Source organism: Pseudorca crassidens, chromosome 16 (genome assembly GCF_039906515.1).
Source record: "Pseudorca crassidens isolate mPseCra1 chromosome 16, mPseCra1.hap1, whole genome shotgun sequence".
NCBI lineage: Eukaryota > Metazoa > Chordata > Mammalia > Artiodactyla > Delphinidae > Pseudorca > Pseudorca crassidens.
The window spans coordinates 72100447-72123205 of record NC_090311.1 but is presented as its reverse complement, the minus strand read 5'-3'; the positions used below and the strand labels follow the sequence as shown (position 1 = coordinate 72123205).

General features: G+C 41.8%; 1 protein-coding gene across 14 annotated transcripts in view; it reads right to left on the bottom strand.

Moving 5' to 3' along the window:
* Positions 1 to 22759, bottom strand: part of ANK3 (ankyrin 3) — a 332431-nt gene that overhangs the window by 146334 nt on the left and 163338 nt on the right. For all 14 annotated transcript variants that reach the window (XM_067710883.1, XM_067710881.1, XM_067710879.1 and 11 more), the window contains 8 exons: positions 18151 to 18249; positions 12948 to 13145; positions 10989 to 11087; positions 8394 to 8492; positions 5666 to 5764; positions 2416 to 2613; positions 731 to 829; positions 346 to 444 (listed from right to left, as the gene is read on the bottom strand). In XM_067710883.1, the coding sequence (XP_067566984.1) occupies positions 346 to 444; positions 731 to 829; positions 2416 to 2613; positions 5666 to 5764; positions 8394 to 8492; positions 10989 to 11087; positions 12948 to 13145; positions 18151 to 18249 (990 nt within the window). The remainder of the gene's footprint in view (positions 1 to 345; positions 445 to 730; positions 830 to 2415; positions 2614 to 5665; positions 5765 to 8393; positions 8493 to 10988; positions 11088 to 12947; positions 13146 to 18150; positions 18250 to 22759) is intronic.

The window sequence follows — 22759 nt, the reverse complement described above, 5'->3', positions numbered from 1 at the left end:
ACTCATTAAACCAACAGCACTATGCTAACCTATCTTTAAATAAACTCTTTATGATTTGCTTCTCAAGTCGGAATACCAGAGTCATAAGAAAGCCATTCACTCTAAGTACCTCTTTTCTGAGAAATCTGTTATCTACCGGTCAAAAATGACCTAACGGGGCTTCCCTGGTGGCGCAGTGGTTGAGAGTCCACCTGCCGATGCAGGGCACATGGGCTCGTGCCCCGGTCCGGGAAGATCCCATCTTTAAGGGATGCCTAAACTAGGAGGGTGATACAGACGAAGCCAAAGTAAATATACATATAGAGACTGCCCGTCAGTCTCCTCATGCTGTCACAGTACAGGTACCTTTGCAGCCGCGTGGGGTGAGGCTCCTTGGTCCAGAAGCAGAAGGGCCACTTTCTGATTATCGTAATGTGCAGCTACATGCAGTGGAGTTAGCCCGCTCTGAAAACACGTGCAGAAACAACAACCAGTGTCAAAGCGCCTTAACGTCAGAGGCCTAGATTTAGGAGATGGGATTACATTGGATACAACACACATGTAGTTTACATTCCAGTTTCCACAACACTTGGACCCCAGCTTTCACCTCCTATTTCTGCAGTCATCTTCATCCTATGAGACCTAAATATGGATTAGTTATAATTTAGGTGGCTGTTGGTGAATGTTAGCAAGCGCTAGTTTTTTGTTGCCATGGGAGTGGCCTGTTACAAGTTGGCCGATGACCCCATACCTTCCCAGCAGCATCCGGAGATGCACTTTTCTGTAGCAGGAGACTGGCTACTTCAAGCTTCCCGTACTTTGCTGCCACATGAAGGGGAGTAAATCCTTTCTGAAACGATAAACATAAAAATAATGAGTAATAGAAACGATACAAAGGCATCACTCTTCTAGAACTGAGGCATTATTCTAATGGTGAAGAGCAGTTAAGCCTGTACTTAAGGACCAAGACTGGTAGATAACAGTTAAAGAGTCCCCTTTTCAACAGATGAGCAGCATATTTAATCTTTCTCTTTCTGTTGGCTCGGCCACGAGACACTAATCCTGGGGACTAGTCAGGTACCTGACGAGGATGAAGTTGGAAAGCTGGATCTGGGGCTTATTCTAGGGCCATTTGGGGATTTCACATTGTGGGAAGAATAGGTTATAGGGTCCAGGCCCAATTTGGATTTGGAGGGCTTGGAAAAATCTAGGACAAGTCTGGACCTCCCATAACCTCCCACAGCACCAGACTGGAGCCTTTCTCTTCCCCTTTCTTTATTGCCACACGTATACACACGTCTGTATGTGTGACCCAGTCCTTAGGGGTAGGAGTCAGAGATTCTCACACTTTAGCCACCACAGGTGAACTGAACAATAACACAGGGTTCTATCTCAATAAATAGGCGAGAGTTGGATACTGAGAGTTGAGCAGCTCCTTCTTCTTGCTTCCAACTCTTACAAGGATCTGGGTATCGACTGGTCAGTCACCATGCACAGCTAGGGCCCCAAGCACGAGGCAGGGATTAGAGGGCTGTCAACATATTTGACCCCACGGGACTATAGCCAGTTAGAGTAAGTGGGCAGCTCGTATGGTGGAAAGGCCAGGACACTCAAAACCCTATCACCCATTCCTCTGTTTAACATGTTAAATGAGATCCAGGAACTTGCATGTCTACTGAGGAGCCTAGAGAATCGCAGGGGTCGAATTCTGAGAAAGTCATCATTTGTTCAGATAGTTTCCCAAGTATTTGTAATCACTGTAATTATCTTCTGCATTGATTACACATGAATGCTTCTTCTCTGCATCTCAAAAAGGGTGTAACACCAATTTCTAGCTTTCTAAGACATGCCGTGGGCCAGTTCATCTTGCTATCACACTTGCTAGTTTATGTAGGATCCAAGAAAAATGAGCTCTAAATTTTGCATTCTGCACTTGAAAAGCAACTGGGTGGTGGGTCATTACTGTAAGGCATCAGAGCTGAGATTAAAAAACAAAAACCTATAAATCAGAAAAGAAAGCAACAACAAAAAAAGCAGCATCAACAAACCAAGAAAAAAAATACACCTCCTGCTTTGTAAGTATTATAAACGCATTAACCAACTGAGCTTTGATAAAGTGGTTTGTATACCTGGCCTCAGCAACAGAAATCTGTGGCTGTGTTTTTCAAGCACCCTTTAAATATGTCAAACAACTTGCAAGAAATATCTGACTCCAGACATCAATAAGGTTTCATCAGAAGATAATGTACTGAGAAACGTAAGATATACACACACACCAAATCACCCTGCCCCACCCCAGGGCTTTGCGGGCCAAGTTAATCCTGGGATCCAAGTAGAGTTGCTGTTGTACACCTTTTGTACCTATTACCTCGCAGGAAACTGTAAAGAGAATGTTTTTTGGGGGACACAGCAGGATTCTAAGACTGGCTTTCATACCTTTGTTGTTATAGATAAAGATGCGCCATGATCCAAAAGGAAGGCGGCTACGTCCTCATGCCCCTCTCGGGCTGCAAGGTGGAGTGGGGTGTACCCAGAAGTCGTGGCTGCATTTGGAGATGCTCCTTGCTGTAACAGCTGTTGTACTATATCTGCTTTCCCCAATCGCGCAGAAATGTGGAGTGGGGTTTGGTCATCCTATAGGACAAGTAAAAGTTCAGGGCTGATGAGCTGAGGACAATGGTGCCACTGTGAAAAATACAGGAAACTTCACTGCTTGGTATCAGAGGCTACATTCAACTCTTTGATTCAATACTAAAAAGAACCTCATTTATCTTTTTCTTTAAGTTTCAGAAAGGTGGGGATGGCAGATCTAAGCACCTTAAACAGCCTGTGAGTAACCTATCAGCATGAGAATTGTGAAAGGCAGTTCTATCTAGAAATTATCCCCACTCCGTCCTGCTATACTTTAGCAATTTTTAAACCTCTGATGACTCCTTTTTGGGGGAGATAAGGGAATGTATCCTGGGAAAACGGAAATACCTGGGAGGGATATTATACCTCCACATGAGTACATGAGTTCTCATGTACTCATATGTAATGAATTATTGTATTGGTGCTGCCTTCCCACAGTCAAAAGTGGGAGGAGGGGAGAGGGCAGTGTAGGATGGTTGAGGAAGGTTCCCAGCTAAGATGGGGGCTGACAGCCAGCCCATCCTCTGCTTGCCGAGCTGTCATCCAGGCTGCATCTGCCTGGAGTGGAAGGCACCTTATGACAGTTCACCCAAGGACACAAGGCACTCCTAAGTCCTGCACCCTGAGGGCCTTATCCCCACGTTGGAGAGGTATCTTTTCCTTGTTTGCCCAAAGATGCCCTCTGGAGAGAAATCCCCTACCGAGATGTGAAAAAGTCCAGGTAAATACTTTATGTAGGGCAAGTAGAGAGAAGAGGCTGGAGCACAGGGCACTGCTGTGCAAAGGTCAAGATCAAAGCAAGAGGGTCTGTGTAACTAGTAGGAAGTGTGAGAAGTTAGGGGAGATGCCACTGGCTATGGAAGTCAGACTCTTAACAATGACACATACTATCTCTTTAATGAGATAACTATACATCTTATGGTCAATTTCAGCTTGTGGGTGAAACCATTTCCTAGATGAAATGCTTCTTATGTAACAACACTCAAAAATGTGAGGTTTCTTGTAATGGTAGAGTACAGCCTCTCTTAACCAATCTACTTAACTGATTAACCAACATCCTCTAGATCAGGGATCAGAACAGTAAAATCCAGGGGCCAAATCCAGCTGCCACCTGTGTTTGCAAATGAAGTTTTATTGGAACACAGTCATGTCCATTTGCTGATGTATTAAATTATGTACTATTGCTGTTTTCACTCTGTAATGACAGAGCTGAGAGTTTGTGGACAAAGACAGTATCCTGTGAAGCCTAAAATACTGATGATCAGGCCCTTTCCAGAAAACGTTTGCGGAGCTCTGTTTCTAGGTCCTCTGTAAAATCTACCAGCTGGTACCACGATACACCGGACACTTAAGGTTTACAGTCTGCTGACTAGAATGTTACCACTACCTTTGTACCCACCTGTGGATTTTATGTTTACAAAGACCTAGTTGTGTTTGTTCCCACACTAATGTGTTTATACTAGTACTTTTCTAGCTTGTACTATGTTTACACTAATTATATGACATAATATGTTAACAGGTAAAATATGAATACCGAAGGAAAGGCTTTAAGGACACTGTTAAAAGCCTTGGAGAGCCTTGGTAGACGGTGATGAAAAACCAACTATGGGGGCTTCCCTGGTGGTGCAGTGGTTGAGAGTCGCCTGCCGATGCAGGGGATGCGGGTTCGTGCCCCGGTCCGGGAGGATCCCACATGCCGCGGAGCGGCTGGGCCCGTGAGCCACGGCTGCTGAACCTGCGCGTCCGGAGCCTGCGCTCCGCAACGGGAGAGGCCACAGCAGTGAGAGGCCCGCGTACCGCAAAAAAAAAACAAAAAACAAAAAACAACTATGGGACTTCCCCGGTGGTCCAGTGGTTAAGACTGCATGCTTCCAATGCAGGGGGCACAAGTTCAATCCCTGCTTGGGGAAGTTCTGAATGCCACACAGCCAAAAAAGAAAAAAAAGAGAAAAAAAAACAAAACCAAAAAGCCAACTATGGTCAAACTACATATGGGTAGGAGAGCTGAATAGACTGGGGGAAAATTATAAAAGTTGAGAAATATCCTGTACTCAAACTGCTTTGCAAATGCCTCAGTCTTCTCTTCTTTTAACCCTAAACTAGAAACTACAAAGTATGTAATTAAATGACAAATAAATGTACATTTGTATATTGAAGGGCTAAAATTAAATGGTTGAGGTATTTACATATCTATTTACGATTCTTGACCTAAACTGCCATTTAAAAAAAAAAATTGGTAAATTATAGTTTATTCATGCACTGAAAAAAAATCATTAAAAAAAAGCTAAACATCACTAAATAAACAACAAATTTTAAACTGCCATTTTGATAACCAGACCAACTACCATCAAGACGGTGACAGATAGTGAGTCTCTTCTGGAGGGTAAATGCCAGGCAGAGAATGACGCATTCAGACTCAGCCCTTGGACTTCCCCAGCTGTCCAGTGGTTAAGGCTCCACCTTCCAATGCAGGGAGCGTGGGTTCGAACCCTGGTCTGGGAACTAAGATCCCACATGCCGCAAGGGGCGGCCCCAAACAAACAAACAGACAAACGAGCTCATCCCTGACGTTCTTCTATATTCTATGTTCCATGAACAACTCTGACCAAGTCTCAGGGTTTATGGTCTCACAACTTGCAGAGAAAAAGTTCAAACTCCCTTTTTCCTTTTGTGGCTCTGACAGCTGACATCTAGGTCAACCAAAAGAACTCAATTATGCTTCCAAACTGTGCTTGTTTTAGAAGCTTTGTGCATGAGCCCTTCTCCATAGAGTGCAAACAACTGTGGGCCAATTCTAGGTTTGTTTCCTAAGCCACTGGGATGAGCAATGTGCCAAGGACACAAAGTTCTTGTTCTATTTCATTTTGTTAAATAATTGAGTAGATACACATACAGGGAAGGGATGTTTTCAATATCCCTTGGGTAGAGACTTTTGTCATTGGTGGTGGTTCATTACTTTAAAAGAGTGATCCTGGAAGAAAGCATGCCTATGTTTAAAGGTTTTATTGAAATCATTTCTTCTCTCGAAGCAAACACTTCCACGCTCGGCACATACCTTAGCTTTAGCTTCTACCTGAGCGCCGTCTTGCACCAGATACCGCACGACTTCGGCCTGGCCGGACCGAGCTGCCATGTGCAGCGCTGTTTCTCCTCTCTGGGGAACAGGAGCCGTTAGGTAACTTAAGGTAACTTAACGGCAGCTCTAAAGAAGACTGGCCTATTTGCTTTGCATACAGTTGATGATGGAGGGTTTTTTTTTTTTTAAATAAAAAGTAGTTCCAAGCACTTCCTTATTGAAAATAGGAAAGATAGGAAATCAAACACACAAGAATTTCCCAGGAACCTGGTCCATGATGGAAGACATCAGTGTAAGCCCAGAGCGCACGGCAGGATCAGAAGCCGTGCTCAATAATCTACAGTGTAGCCTCACTGGGGGTTCAAAGGCAAATGCTATGGGGCCAAGCAGGAGGGTAGGCGAGTGAAGCGGGCAGGTGGGGGAATGCTCCTGGAGACAGGCCAGGCCTTCTCCTGGCTGGGGGAGGCGCTGCTAGCTGGCGTCAGCGGGCTACTCCAGTAACTCTTTGCAATGCCAGCCGTATCATGCCATACCTTCCTATTTTTCAAACACAGCGGCAGTTTGGATATTTGTGGATATTTCTTGAATGCTGGTCAAAAAATCAAGAGTTCAAAACAAAAGAAAACCAAAAATGCTGCACAGGCAACACAAAACACACCCAAGGGCCAGACGTGGCTTGCCCTTGGTTTGCATTTCCTGCTTTATCTCAACAGGTCATTATCCTTTGGGGCATTATCCCAAGGGGTTATTTTCTTTGCCACTGGACTTCCCCCGCCTCTGCTGCTTTTCACCAAATGGACTTTAATTCAGATGATCTTTTCGTTTATGTAATAATAAAAAAAGGAAAACAACATAGAAAACACATATGGATTGAAATGTAAAAAGTGATAAAAATCAAATATATTCTCCCCCACACAAGTGATGCCCACCTTTATTTTTTATTTTAAAATTATATATTTATTTATTTATTTTTGGCTGCGTTGGGTCTTCGTTGCTGTGCACAGGCTTTCTCTAGGTGTGGCGAGCAGGGGTTACTCTTTGTTGCGGAGCGCGGGCTTCTCATTGTGGTGGCGTCTCTTGTTGTGGAGCATGGGCTCTAGGCATGTGGGCTTCAGTAGCTGTGGTGCGCGGGTTTCAGTAGTCGTGGCTCGTGGGCTCTAGAGCACAGGCTCAGTAGTTGTGGCGCACGGGCTTAGCTGCTCCGCGGCATGTGGGGTCTTCCCGGACCAGGGCTCGAACCCATGTCCCCTGCATCGGCAGGTGGATTCTTAACCACTGCGCCACCAGGGAAGTGCCAGTGCCCACCTTTAAATTACTTTTTATAGATATCGCTTTGCTTTATAGGACATCCACCTCCATGGAAGGATATGCAGAGATACAGTTCACACGAAACTTGTTGCTATGTTTCCTGGAAAGGTGCTGAGGACGTAGGTGACCATGTTACCCAGTGTTCTCTTTGTAAAGGAAAACCTTCTCTCCTGGCGTTAGTACCAGGAAAGACTGCATTTCAGCTGAGAGCTGGTCTGACGTGGATATGCTGACTCAAGCTGTTGGAAGACACAGAGTCTTTCGGGGGCCTACCCTCAGGGTGAGGACGCAGGACCTTATGGTTTGCCCTTTCTGTGCCAGAATGTTCCTTGTTTTATTTTTATTTCTTTGGTGCTCATGAGTCCAACAAGTGTTCTTATGCTTGTGGTCTGGGTGCTAAGATTGTTATGCTGCTAAACTTAAAATTCTGTAAAGCAATGTCAAAGGCCACATGCGGATGGAGGGTGGTAAGTTACTCCTCTGACATTTACTATGAAGTGGGTCTCATGGTTCTGCAGAGCAATGCTCAGTGTGGGAAAACAACAACATCCAATAATGAACTGAGTTCCATGGGTTTGTGATAACATTGTCAAGCACACTGAAGAGAAATTACTTTGAAGTTACTTGAAATCACAATAAGGAGAGTGTTGGAACCACCTTCTCAACATGCAACACTTATTTTTAAAAAGATTTTATTCAAGTATAGTTGATTTACAATGTTGTGTTAATTTCTGCTATATAGCTAAGGGACTCAGTTATACATATATATTCATTTTCATATTCTTTTCCATTATGGTTTATCACAGGATATTGAATATAGTTCCCTGTGCTACACAGTAAGACCTTGTTGTTTATCCATCCTCTATATACTAGTTAGCATCTGCTAATCCCAAACTCCCAATCCATTCCTCCCCCAACCCCCTCCCCCTTGGCAACCACAAGTCTGTTCTCTATGTCTGTGAGTCTGTTTCTGTTTTGTAGATAAGTTCATTTGTGTCACATTTTAGATTCCACATGTAAGCGATATCATACAGCATTTTTTTCTTTCTGCCTTACTTTGCTTAGTATGATAATCTCTAGGTCCATCATGCATGCAACATAATGCTTCTGTTGAAAAAAAACTCTCCCCGTCCACAAAACTTTATTTTCTAAAGCATAATATTCAGTAGTAATATACACAGTCCCTAAGTCTCAGCAATCTGTGACCAGCTAGTGATCGAATGGATCTTGCCTTTGAAATAAAGGAAACCACAGGTATTTTCAAAATTCTGCCCTTTTCTAAGTACTCAAGTTAAATGGGAATTAATGTACCTATAACAAAAATAAGTAGATTGAGAGCAATCGTTTCCAGTTTCATAAATGCTCACAATTAGACCTAGTTTGTTCAAAGGATACTTACCACGTTGGTGGTATTTGGTGAGGCTCCATGATGCATTAGTTGTGACACGATATTTACATGCCCCATGAAGGCAGCAACATGGATTGGGGTAAGGCCCGACTGGGGAAAAAGAGAGAGATGTCAGTTTGTTGGCTTATTTTAAAAAGGGTTTGTCTGCCTGCCCGCCTGCCTACTTGCCATCCACCCATCCAGGCTAAGATAACCAATTTATTGATCAGATCAGAAAACATCAAGACATCACCATGATGTCATAGATTTTATAAGGCAAACGTATCAATATTCATCATGTCTCTAAAGCACATTCCGTGATTATGAAAGGCCTATGTCATAACCATTAAAGAAGAAAGATTTATTTCACACATTCTATATAGCTCTATAAAAAATATTTAGAGAAATACCTTGAAGGTTCTTTCCCTTTGCTACTAAGCCTTCCTTATCCATATGACTCTGTGTGTGTGTGTGTGTGTGTGTGTGTGTGTGTGTGTGTGTGTAGGGGGGACACTTGTGTGATTACATACACAATAGCAAAAATTCAACTTGTATTTCAGATCCTGTTCTGGCCTTTTAATAAGGACTCCCATGCTCTCAGAATCACTGATTATATTACACGTGAAAGAGCAGGGTGGAAATACAAAGCCATCCCTCTAAGAAATGAGCAGATCAGCATTAACTGTCCCAATCATTAAATTTTTATCTTTCTGCCTATTATAAATCAAGGTGATATAATTAAGGCAAATAGAACAATGGTCACTAGACCTTAATTTTCATGTGTGCTTCAAAGTCCCCCTCACACACCCCCCCCCACCACCACTGGTACTTCTGGCATAAAATGATTGCATTTTCAATTTTTAAGAATTTAATCCCACTTATACCATGAACATCATAATTTGGAAAAAAATACTTAATATGGCTAGAAAAAGCTGAGAGAGAAGGAGACAACTAATTTCAACAGAAATTTGAGTAATGTCAAAAAATTTGTTAAAGGAATTCTATACAATGAAAGTAAGAAAGAAAACAGAAGAGGTAGAATTTTGGTTGCCCAGACTTCAAATAGTGGGAACTGAGGAAAACAGGGGGAAGGAGAATTTTGTTATAATTCGGCACCTTTTCCCATCAGCAGGGGGAGTTGTGAGGACATGGTCTGCGCTGCCTTTCCGAGGGAGTACAGGGCTGGCCGTGGCAACTTCCCATCACAGGCTGGCATCTCTGGACACTTATTCAGACGCCAGTGAAAAATCTTTGATTTCAGAGCCCATTTTGATCTTTAAAAAGGGCTGCCACGCACTGAGAATAAACTTACTATTTTATAATGAAAATAACTGGATGCCTACCATAAAGCCAGAAGACTCAGAAAAGAGCAAATCGGTATTAATATTTTCTATCATTTAGTATTTCGAAGTTGTAAGTGTTAGAAGTCAAGGCAAATATTTCATGTGCAGATGAGAAACTGAGGCAAAGCAACAATGACTGGACTAGACCTTAGTTTTTACGTTAGCTTCGAATCCTAGAGTCTTCATGGTTGCATTCAACAAAACTACTGAAGGATCTAACTATGGCATCTACTGTGTTGCGGGTATATTAACACCAGTAAGACTCTGGCCTGCCTTGGTGGAGCCTGTAGGTTTGGGGCGGGGTGGAGGGGAGTGGCTGGGTCATAAGTAAGCCAGCTGGACAAGAGCTTTGACGGAAATATGCACGGGATGTGCCAATGGTCCCAAGGAGGAGCTCCTGGCCCAGGCCGAGGGTTACGGGAGGATTCCCGGAGAAGGCAGCCCCAGATCTGGTCCTGAAAGACATACAGGACTAGCCTGGAAAGGGAGGGACGTGACGCGTGGAGGGTGTAGAGATATGGAGTAAACCAAAGGGAGTGCAGCCCAAGGAAGTGGATGCCAGGCTTGGTTTGAGTGTTGCAGGCTCAGCCCTGATCCCAATAAGTCACTTCTCTGAGTTCTATGTCAGTTTGCACGAAAGAAACCGAGAGCTACCCTTTTCCTAACTTCAGCAACTCTGTGCTCCGTTAATTCTGTTTCCTGAGAGCAATCCTCACTTCATCAGTATGCAGAGGTTATGTCGTGCAGGGGTTCTCAACCGTGGCACACGTGACATTTTGAGCCAGTTAATTCTTTGTTGTTGGAGGCTGGGCTGTACGCCGTAGAATGTTTAGTAGCATCTCTGGCCTCTGTCCACTAGATGCCAGTAGCACCATCCAGTTGTGACAACTAGAAATACTTCCAGACACGAACAAATGCCTCGCAGCGGGCAAAACCACCCCTAAGCACCGCATTACAGGATTTGAGGAGCAGAGCATGAATGGATTTCATGTAAATTACGCTTGGAGTGATGGCATCCCCCGTCCCCCCGCCTGCCTTGAGCACGACACACGTGTTTGGGTTATGCTTCTCGTCATGGTGATGTATTTGCACTCTCCTCCCACTCTCGTCTGCTCTCCTAAGCACTGGCAGCCCCTCGGGTGAAGGGTTCAGAAAGTAGCAGGACACCCGCACACAGCAAAACTAGCTGGTCGTCAGGGAGGGCACCGGGCCTCTGCCTGCTGAGGCTATCCACGGGGAACCCCAGAAATCCTCCTCTTCTCACCTCGGTTACAGCTTGGATGGACGCACCATGTTTCAGAAGGAGTTCCATTACTTTAATTCGATTCTTCTTGCAGGCGATGTGGAGAGGGGTAAAGCCATTCTGCAAGGGAAAGAGACGCAGACCTACTGGATTACGTTCCGTTGAGATCTACTTCCACTGTGTATGGTAAAATATTTTTGCCAAAGTGACGTTGTGTAAAGATTTGGAGATGAGCGGCAACAGCGAGGGGTTAAACCGAATACAGATTCTTTTCTGGAAGCACAGGTAGTCTCCCTGCTCCCAGGAACCCAAGGTGCCCTGCTAATCACGAACAGGAAGCAAATTTTTGTCATAATCTCCTGGTAGTTAAGGCAAAACGGTCATGCGTCTTCTTAGACTATTTTATTCTGGAATTTATTTTCCAAATATGTCCCTCCTCTACCTCATTTCAAAGACAGACTAAAAACATCTCGGCCAAAATTGGTCCTCACAGCCATAACTTCACCACTGCCCACTGTGACTTCTCTGCTGCATTTAAAAACAACTTCAAGACCTGTTCTGAAATGTTTTTATTTCTTCCAAGTTTTAAGATTCAAGTAGGTGCTTACTCCAAGGAAGCAGAAAGTTAAACAACCCAACATTAGTTGGATCATTTGGTTTCATATTTAATCTAGTACAAGAACCTGCTTTTTAAACAAATTACTTACCAAACTGTACTGCCCGCTAAGTGAGAGAGACCACGGAGCACATTTTTGTCGCCACAGAGAACTACAGAATATCAGGGCCCACCATGCAAGCTTAGGTCAGAGTCACCGCGAGTGCTTCTATGGAGGTTTTGAGACCATTTACCAGGCCTTAGTCCATCCAGGGGTGACTGCCCACAACCTCCAGAACCTCCTAATGTTGTGAAATCTTCAGTCAGAGGAAAATGAGGATGAGAGCCCACACCCTGTCGTAAGGCTTTTTTTCTTGTGTGGAAAAATAAGTCATGACTGCTCATTTCTTTTCCTCCCTTCTCAGAATTCAAAGATATGCTTGCTATCTTGGGCCAGTCAACAGCTCCTTAAAATGCTGCTCCAGGAAAAGCATTTAGAATTACGATGGTGATGGAGCTGCCTGGGGTCTGGAGGGCTCCTCTCTGCCCATCCGTTACTGCCCACTCCAAATCTCAGGGCCCACAGAGTGCCAGAGGTGACCATATGAGCCACAAGGGAACAGAGACCCTTCCTAAAATGGTTGATCAGATGACAGCCTTTACTGCAAAATTGCTAGTAAACGCACACGTTTTCCCTAGCACTTGGTGACATATTTTTTTTCCTAAACATGAGTGCTTCTTCTGAGCTAAATTTAAACAGCTTACTAACTTGGGATCATTTATTTTTCTAAAGACAACAAACACCATCTCCTTGTGAAAACCAAACTATATAGCAAAGCTCAAGGTTAAAGCAGCATGGCATTCTAGGAGTTAAGACTACAAACTAGACCAAATTTTTGATTTGCAACTTGAGGAAACAATGACAGGTGATATTTCATTACCTTACATGGTTAACATCCTCACATCGAATTTCTGCTCACAAATTCCTAGACCTTTCATGTTTAAGATGAAGTTTTCTGATCATTTTGCCTCGTATTTTTAGATCTCACAAAAAACTTTTAATTCACAGTTATCACTTTACCTACCAGAAGATAAGCTGACCAGCTCAGTCCTTTTGTACTTGTACAGTCTTTGGGTTTATTTATGTAAGAGAATCATGAGTGTGACCATAAAGAAGTTAATGATTTAGCCTCACCAGTCTTGCTAATGTTGGAAATAGAAGGGTTTACAGATTTTCCAGAAGGCCATTTGAAGGTTGACAAGAAGTACACTTTACTTAACTAGACCTTCCATTTTCACCTCCTGAAAAGGAATCCCTTTACATGCAGGGGTAGCACGTGGTCAGCAAGACAACACAGGCTGGACTTGTGAGCTAAGCTACTCACCAGGGCTTTGGCGTTGGGGTTAGCCTTCTTGTCCAAGAGAACCTTGGCGACTTTGTAATGGCCACAGTGGGCAGCCACGTGCAGGGCAGTCAGGTAGTCATTGGTGACGTCGTCCACAGGCACGTTATGCTGGAGGAGAAGCTGGACGCAGTTTAAATGATCCCCCTGTGTAGCCATGTGCAGTGGAGACAATCCATTCTGGAACACAGAAGACAAGCAGAGTTTATTGTTTTACCTTTCAAATGCGAATATGCCCAACATAAAATACAGTACAAATGTGAACAGATGAAAACCCTAGATCTGCACACGGAAATGCCTTCTCTTTTTAAAAGGTTTTGTGGCAACTGTTTTGAACTGCAGCTACTTTCCAAACTAGTCCTCCTACTTCTTAAATCAATCAAAAATAAATTTTCAACGATAATTTCTTTTTCTGATTTAAAAAACAGTGTGAATTGCACCAAGGTCCACAACTGATTGCATTTCCAGTGAATCTGAATTCTTAACACTTAAGACTGAAAACTGGAAATCAACTACACTTCAATAAAAAAAGTACTGATAACAACAACAAAAGACTGAAAAGGATAAAACACAGGCAGAAACAGAATGGTATTCACTAGACGGGTTTTTATTTTGTGCTCCTGTGTTATTAATGCTTGATACTGAATATTATATTGATCAATTTTTAGAAAAAAGGTCTGAATACAACACGTTTCATCTCACATCAACGTAGAAAGGAAAACGTTGCCCTTTTCCATCAATCTGGTGCCCCCGTGTGTCTATGGCGAGGAAAGGCAAGACTGTGACGAACTCATTAACTAATTAATGCTTGCCTCAGTCTAAATCAATTGGGCTCAATGACAGGTCCTCATCTGCAATACGGATAAGTAAGAAATTCATTTAGAGAGCTGAGAGAAGGCATGAGTGGGGTCAAAGGTAACTAAAACCATTAAGAAGATTGGAGTGACATTTAGCATTCAACACACGTTTTCTAATGAAGGCAAAAACAAGGTATTAAGATATCAGTCTTTCCAGGCACGCTTCCTTTAAATATGCAGACAAAGTGTTGGAGCCTGGGAAGTTCCTAGAGAATCCAGTTATCAAGAGAGGCTCTAGTAATTACTGTAACCTAGTTTAACCTACGTGGGAGGGAAAAGTGATGGTAAATTCAGTTTCCAAAAAAATCAACATCACTGAACTTTGAAAATAATGATATACTAAGTACACACCAAGGAACTAGGCATTTCTGAATCCTCCGGGCCAAGTTAAATTCCCCTAATTTATCTGAATGACATAAAACAAGAGTTCAAGGGGGGAAAATAGCAAGCCTTCCTTTGGCCACTTTCATGGCATCATTCACTCACCATGTCATGTATTTCAGCTATTTTTGTTTCTTGAAAACAGGAGGTTCATGGGTTATAATTTCCCCATATTGCCCAGCAGAGAGCCTTGTATATATAGAAAGAGCTCCATAAATAATTATGTAAATTTAAAGCCTTCATACACTGCCACTCAAGCAGAATATTTCTGCCTAAAAAATGCCACTCTAACATTTTGCACCAAAGTAGAAACTAAGGTGCAGGAAAGGAGGGGAACATTTCTCATTTGAGATACTGCCACCCACTAGCATATGCACTTGTTTATTTCCTGCCAAAACATTCCTCCGCTTTATGTTTTGATACAGTCTTAGAGGAAAACACAAAGTAAACAAAGAAACAAAATGTGAGAGAACAAATGACTCAGTGGAGAGTAGAAATGGGAGGCTGTGTCAATAAAAGAAGGAGATTCTCTAATGATACACAAAACAACCACATATGAGTGGGTAACTTATAGGTCACTGGGGAAGGACCAGAAGAAAGGAAAGATTATCTGCCGTGTGGCGAGGGGTTATATTATGTACGGCATTGTCATCAAGCTAAAAACATGAATCCCGTGTGACGGCTCTTCTTAGCTCAGAAAGATGAAAGTCTTGAAGAATTAGACAGACGGTCTTAAAGTTCAGAATGCCTTCATTCGCTTACTATTCATTCAGGAAGGTCTCCTATGTGCCAGGTGCTGATTTAGGTCCTTGGGGTACTGCCCTGAATAAGACAAAGTTCTTGTTTTCATTTCACTGAAGAGACAGCAAACAGGTAAAGAAACTAAGAAGGCCTCTCTGAGAAGATGACATTTGAGTTGAGAAACGTGTGAAGACTGCAGAGCTCTGGGACAGACTGAGAGAGGTCAGTCTGAGGGAATGGGAAATGAGAACAAACTTGGTGTATTCTAGGAAGTGAAAGGAGGCTGCTCGGCTAGAAGAAGGTAAGGACCAGAAGGAGAGATGAGGCAGAGAGGTGGTCAGATTCTGGTAAGGAATTCTCAGTGCAGTGGGCGGGGCAACTTCCAGATAAACATGGTAGATGTGACATGCGTGTTTATCCATCCTTTCACAAACGCCACTAAAAAACATGAACGGAATTGAAAAGGTAAAACCCACAGGGCATGCACACCCACACACTCACACAACATGGCAAAGGAAACAAAAACAGATGTGTGATGTCTATAAACTTTGGAATATGAGAAAAGATTTTAAGTGTTACCTCATCCAGCAGAGAGGAAAAGGCTGACACCTAAGTGCCTGTTGGGGGGTATAATCCGTGGTGTGCTGGTAAATGTTTCACAATAGCTCTTTAAAGAACAGCCCTGAGATATGGCACTTGCCAATTTCCAAGGTGTAAAGACCTCTATGCTATGACCGATTTCAAGCTATCAACATGATGTTACTGAATATGGAACTGGAAAGAGATGTACACAACAGGCTCCAGTATATCACGGGGTATAATACAGAAAACGGATTTACCTCTCAGATGCCCCAAAGGCAGACAATATGGAAACATAGTACCTTGGAGGATAAAGATGAAGCTTGGGGCCAAAAGCAGGATTGGTTTAGCTGCCTATGGAGTGGTCAGGTCTCCAAGCCCTTCCAACCCGGCAAAGCCAGATGACTGCCCCCTCATAACTTGCAGGAAACCAGGAATTTAATTTCTGGAGATTCTGGATGTGGAGGCTGGGGCAGAGCGGAGGGCAGTGGTTAGGCTCTGGACTGAGAACAGGTGTTCACAGAAGAAGGAAGGACAGCATAGGTGTTAAGAGTAGGATCTCTAGACTAAGACTGCCTGGGTTCAAATCCTTGGTCTGCCACTAGCTGAGACATCTCGAGAAAGTTACTTTCTCTCTTCGGATCTCAGTTTCCTCATCTATAAAAAGGGCATAATAGTAAAATCAGTACCTCATCGAGTTGTTGTGGGGAGTAACTGGGTTAATATATGTGAAGTGCTTAGAGCCTGGTATGTAGTAAACACTATGTAAATGTTGTTATCATTGTTATGATTAAGGTATGCACAGAGGACCAGGAGAATGACAGCTCCTTTTCCTTTTCCCTACTCAATGTATTCATCTGGATGTACACGGCAAAAGGTGAGAGGACTCATCCCTCAAAAAAAACCGAACCTTCCAGAGAAAAGGGCAATTTATCCTGACGTTAGGGACGCCTCCAACCCACCACCACCTGATACACCTGAGAGAAGCCCTGCCCACACTCTCACGGAGCTTCCACTCAAAGGTGAGTGCTTGACACGGTCAGGTACAGACATTCGTGGGCAACCCCCATCATGAGAAAGAGAGCCAAAGCCAACAAAGAGAAAAAAAGGAAATCTGAGGAGTTAGGGACAGATGAGGGGCAGAAAGAATTTTAAAGAAATGTCACCTTGAATGTTCTCCAAAAGGCAACAGGATGTATAGCATCCATAAAACAAGAACTGGATGCTTTGAGAAAAGAAGCTCTCAGAGGACAAGAAAATGTTCTTGCATATTAAAAGCATCAAAGAAAAAAGTCAAGGAGATTTCTCAGGAAAAAAAGCCAAATAGATACTGAGATGAACACTAGGAGAAGAATGACGAGACAATGATTTGCTTTTAATTGTGCTTATACTGCTTTGATAAAATAAAAATTAATTTTAAAGAGAACGACGGGAATTACTTGGAGGCTTTTTAGGCAAGAGGTTGACATGATGTGGTTGACAGTTTATATGGCCACTCTGACTGCAAAATGGGAACTGGATTGGAAAGGAGCAGGTGAGGAAGTGGGGGACCAGTAAGGAAGTGATTATGATGGTTCAGGAAGATGATGTAGCTCAAAGATAGCAGGGGGATGGAGAGAAGATAGATATGGACTATGTGAAAGGAAGAATAACAAATAGAATGGTTTAGATGAGAAGCATTCAAAAGTCCAAGATGTCATCATGTGCAATGAAAAATGGTGGCTGCTTAATTCTGTTGGATAACATCTCCACCAGCTCACCGATCTAAACCTGCGTTTCAAATGAGTGATGGAATTGTTCAGACCACCTTGACCCTGTCCATCTTCACTAGAGCTGTTGAGTAAACACCGATCAGAGTACAAACAGGAGTACTACGTGCTTTTGGGGGTTTTTTTGGTTAATATTTAGAAATTAGGGCTCCTGATAAAGCTTAACATAGCTTCAAAAAATCACTGGTTTGATTTAAAAAAAAACAGTAATGACTCTGAGGTAGTTTTTATATGTCCCCAAATTTATTCACAAATATTCTCTTTTTCAAATACTGTCAAATGGTTTTATCATTTAAAAATCCAGAAGACACTTAGTAAAACATTATTTTTTTTCAGGCCATCATCATGTATTCCCTTCACATATGTCAACTTTTCCAAAGGCCCAAGCAAGGTATAGTCTTTCCAAAGTTTCCAGTCTTTTTCAGTTAAATGATATCTTGGCCCTTTTAATAGTCTGTGAACTCTCAAAAAATAAACTGAAGGGCTGGAGAAAGTGCACCAGCACCCAGACTTTAGACTGTAGATCTTTCAGTCTTTCTTTCCCCAACAAGCAATCATTTCTGAGCTATGAAAGTTTCATACAATAAAATCAAGCAGTAAGTGTTCCTGAAACAAAACAAAATAAAAACAAAAGCAACACACGCGCAAATGACTTGGTGATAGAGGGCATGCATCTGAAGGCCTCATAAACCCAAACTGAATCTTGAGGGTCACCAAAGATTGGGTGCACAGAGCCACGCTAATTGCTAAATTCAAACTATGGCATTTTCTATGTGATTGAAAGGCTGGGTGAAATAACCAGTCAAGGGATTCAAAGCTCAATACAGTGTGATGACCAAACACCTGGGGAGAAATTACCTTGGTTTTTGAGAGAATGGGGGCAGCTCGATCAAGCAGCATCTCCACCACCTGCTCATGGCCACTCCTCGCTCCACAGTGCAGTGGCGTCAGCCCATCCTATCAAACAAGGCAACATCTTCAGTCACAGTTGATGGGAAATTCTATAAATGAGTGCATTTGGTCAAGAGTCGGCGCGGCATCCAATGTGCTGTGGGCCAGCGAGCTTCAAACGTTTACACATGTATCTCATAAAACAATTTTATATTTTCAACTAGAGGACAGAATTTTTCATAAGTTTAAGTAGTTGCCAAGTGTGTGATTCCACACAAAACTGACATTTAAAAATATAACTGTCCCACTACCCTTTCGACTATTCAATGGAATCTAAACACTATAAGTAATTTGATATCCACCACTTAAAAAAATACACAAGTCTTTAAAATAGGAATTTGTAACAGAAATTTTACATTGGTCCTTTTTGCTCCTGCGTGTCTATTTCCATTCCACTTCCCCCATATAATTTTATCTTCATGTAATATAATTTTATGCTTGAGTGTTTTTTATTGATTATGGTATCATATTTCCCTGCTGCAAAAATACATACATTTACTTTTTAAAAAGGTTTAACGATTTCCTGAGAACATAAGCCTTTATTTAAGGATCAAAAATAAATCTCCTGATTGGCATTATAATTATTCAAACACAATGGATCAAAACAGCAAAAATATATTACACATTTTATGATTATTAAGCAAGAGTAACAATTTATTAAAAATTCCTCTCTGCATGAGATGTATTTTTTTCACAACTAGTTCATGGATCTGCTAATGAGTATTATTTATTGCTAGGATGAGACAGGGTTCAGCATCAATACTTCCCTCATTTTTGTTTTTATAAATGCTAGCGCTAAGACATCTTGCCTGCATAAATAAGTAGCTGGACTTTTGTTTGGGCAGTGCCGCTAATTCTCTAAACGCCTGAATGACATGCCAAAAGTCACTTAATAAACTTTCATCAAAGATGTCTTCCCATGATCCATCATAAGACATAAGGACCATTAGGTCCTTCCTTGTTGTTGGGAGCAATAGGACTTCTAAGCATTTGATATGCAGAGGATTGCTTATCTAATCACCAGACTCATGAGTTCTTAATAGGACACCAGGATTTTCAACTCTTCCCTTTTCCCCCTCTCCATCTCCCCTTCCCCTCAGAGGTTTTGCTCCCTGGGGCCTTGTCGCTCAGAGTTAGACTCAGGCCTTTCCTTCGGAATAGCGAACTAGCGAGAAGGGCTATTGTATTACAACATAGGTGGGATAGCAGAATTAACAGGGAGATGAAGAAGTGGAAATTTATTCACTTAAAACTATCTAAGTGGCTCCAAATCGTATGGAGAAGTGTTCACACACCCTGGCTTATGTGTTCCCCGACTTGAAGATTCCTGCCGTTGACACTTAATACCTACCCTAAGGATGGTCACATTTTACAATACATCAAAAGTTGATTTAATGTATTCAAATCACTTTCTAGATTGTGTGAGCAGATCTTGAAAGTAAGCCTAATTATCCTAATATATAATCAATAAGGTCCAATCTCATTTCTAAACTACTAGCTAAATCTCAGTAGAATTAAAATTCCTTGAAAAATGAGATATGAATTGCAAATATGACATGAGCTGGTTTGTATATTTTGAGCGTGTTTAAATATTCTACCTTTTATGTTGATTTAAAACATTTGCTCTTCTAAAGCAAGGTTAAGCAATATAACTGTCTTTCAAGTGGAAACAGCATTTTCTTAATAAAATAGAATAAAATAAAATCTGAGAATAAATGAAAAGTATACCCTGAAGGCCAAATGTCTTCCCAGTAATGTAAAACCTGAAAATATCTGAAGGAGAAATAATACAATCATCGCATCTACCTTGCAACACACAAAAAATGTCACATTCTCCGAATGTGATTGCCTTTTATGAACTAAAAGGTCAACTTTAATTCTCTCATTTTCGCATAAGTAGACTCTACGATATAAGGGGTGACAATATGTATAGGCATTTTCAAACTATGGTCACAGACATAAAATTATTTATCTTTGAAAACTCATTCATCTTTGAAAATGATCTTCCCCCAAGCAAAATCCTACATACTGAATAACAAAGTGCTTGGCTATCTAAGAGTAAAATCTATCTCAACTCCTTAATCCTTTGAAGTACACTGTTCCTTACAGACATATATTTTTGCTGACTTCATCTTTTTAAAAAAGTTTTGATTATGAAAAACTTCAAACATATTTCAGACTAAAGTAGACTGTACAGTGTAATGAACGTCTAGGTACCTGGTGGACAGCATCGATACATGTCACCTTAGGATCCACCTTGATTCATCTATATCCTGACCTCTTCTCCTTTCTTATATTGTTTTGAGGCAAATCCACAATATTCGATCACTGTATTCTCACAACTACCTTTATACGGAAGGTACAATCTTCTTTTTGTAAATGAAGACTCTGAGGCTCAGAGAGGTTAAATGACTCATCCAGGGTTCCACGGGCTGAACTCAGAATGAGGCCACTGCTGACTGCAGGGCAAATAAGGCATATCTTGGGAGGAGTTATTAAGACAAAGCCCCTCTGCTCAAACTTTTAGCCACTCAGCGCCTTCTTCTCCCTACATTCTGCAGCTGCTACCTCTGATCTCTGGTGTTTATTTATTAAAAACTTATAGAATCTGGAGACTCAGCCAGGAAAGGTGACTTTTTCCTGCAGTGTCAGAGCTGGGAAGGGCTTTCCATTCTAGCCACTCCTCCTTTCATCACCTCATTTCAATGATACAGTCCGCGAGTTCCCCAAGAAAGGCCTCATCATCCTTGCTCAACTGCAAAGAACTCCCTGAAGCATAGCTCTTTCCATTGGAGTTTTACTTGCAGTGTTTTAAACACTGATTGCAAATGGCTGACTCCTTCAGATCTTCTGCAAATTTGCTTTGAAACTTTTCAAAGGTGCGTGGCTCTTCAAATAGCCAGAAGCCTGGCAGGAGAGAGCCCTTCCAGCAGGAAGCTCTACGAGATGTCACGACTATCTGGTTGCACAGACAGTGCCAGCCTGGCTGCTGGGACAGTCACAGGTCAGTGGAAAACTAGTGCCTAGAGTTAATGTAAGATCTTTAATTAGCACCACAGTTTCTACAGTCACGAAGACCAACACAACCAGCTAAACCACAGGGAGCTGGAAAAGGATCTGCCATTCACAGTTCAGTTAAAAAAAAAAAAAGCAGGCACTGACATTACTTAATACCAATTTTGTGGGTGGGGGGGAAGTAAACATTTAAATTTCGAACTAATTTCTTTGGCTTTGAAATAGGTGTGGCTTACCATTCATGTTCCTGATGGACTGTTCTGATCATGATACCCCTGTGTTCAACAAGATCTTTCATAACTGTCATCATTCCTCAGTCAAGTCTGAATTCCTCAGGTTAGCATTCAAAGCCTTCCAGTCAGTCGCTGCTACACTTGACTCTCCCCTAATTCCCTTCTCTTCTACCTCAGTTAAACTCTTCGCAGTTCTTGGAGAAAGCCTCTCATATTCTACTTTCTCTGCTTTGCACACACTACTTCATGTACCTTGAAGTTCCCTTTCTACTTTTGCCAAGATCCAAATCCTTATCGTTTAAAGTACAGTTTTTCGTTGAAGACTTTCCCAAAGCTAGACATACCCATTCTACCATCAGGATTCCCCTCATATTTTATCTGAACCTCTTTGGGGGAACCTAAGACTTTTTACTTGGTATTTTAGTCTTTGTGAGCTTGAATTATCATTCCAATGAGTCTGTTTCTGACGACAAAGTGACTAGCTTAAAAGGGGTACTTGAATCTCACAGATACAGTAACTCAGTATCATGTTGGTGAAAGTTGCTTACTAAAAATGACTGAGTGAATGAATGAATGAGTGGGCGAATGAATGGGTTTTGGGGCTAGTCTTCTAAAAACGTTTTCTAGTTAGTTGCTTAATAATTCCTTTCCTTCTTATCCTTTATGTTTAAGACTAGACTGATTTTGTGTGTCAGAAGTGCTATTATAATACCTTATTGTCCCAGAAAAAATAAAATGTTCAATAGATAAGTGACTTATAAATTGGAATTACACTGAAGAATATGCCTCAGTCTTCTTAGCACTAAGAATAAGAAAGTAAGACAATAAAAAAAGAACGACATAATGCCATTTGCAGCAACATGCATGGAACTCGAGACTATCATTCTAAGTGAAGTAAGTCAGAAAGAGAAAGACAAATACCTTATGATATCACTTATACGTGGAATCTAAAATACAATACAAAGGAACTCATCTACGAGATAGAAAGAGACTCACAGACATAGAGAACAGACTTGTGGTTGCCAAGGGCGAGGAGGGGTGGGGGAGGGATGGAGTGGGGGTTTGAGATTAGCAGCTGCAAACTATCATATATAGAATGAATAAACAACAAAGCCCTACTGTATAGCACAGGGAACAATATTCAATATCCTGTGATAAACCATAATGGAGAAGAATGTGAAAAAGAATATATATATAGAATATATATATTATATATAAACTGAATCACTTGGCTGTAGAGCAGAAATTAACACAACACTGAAATCAAC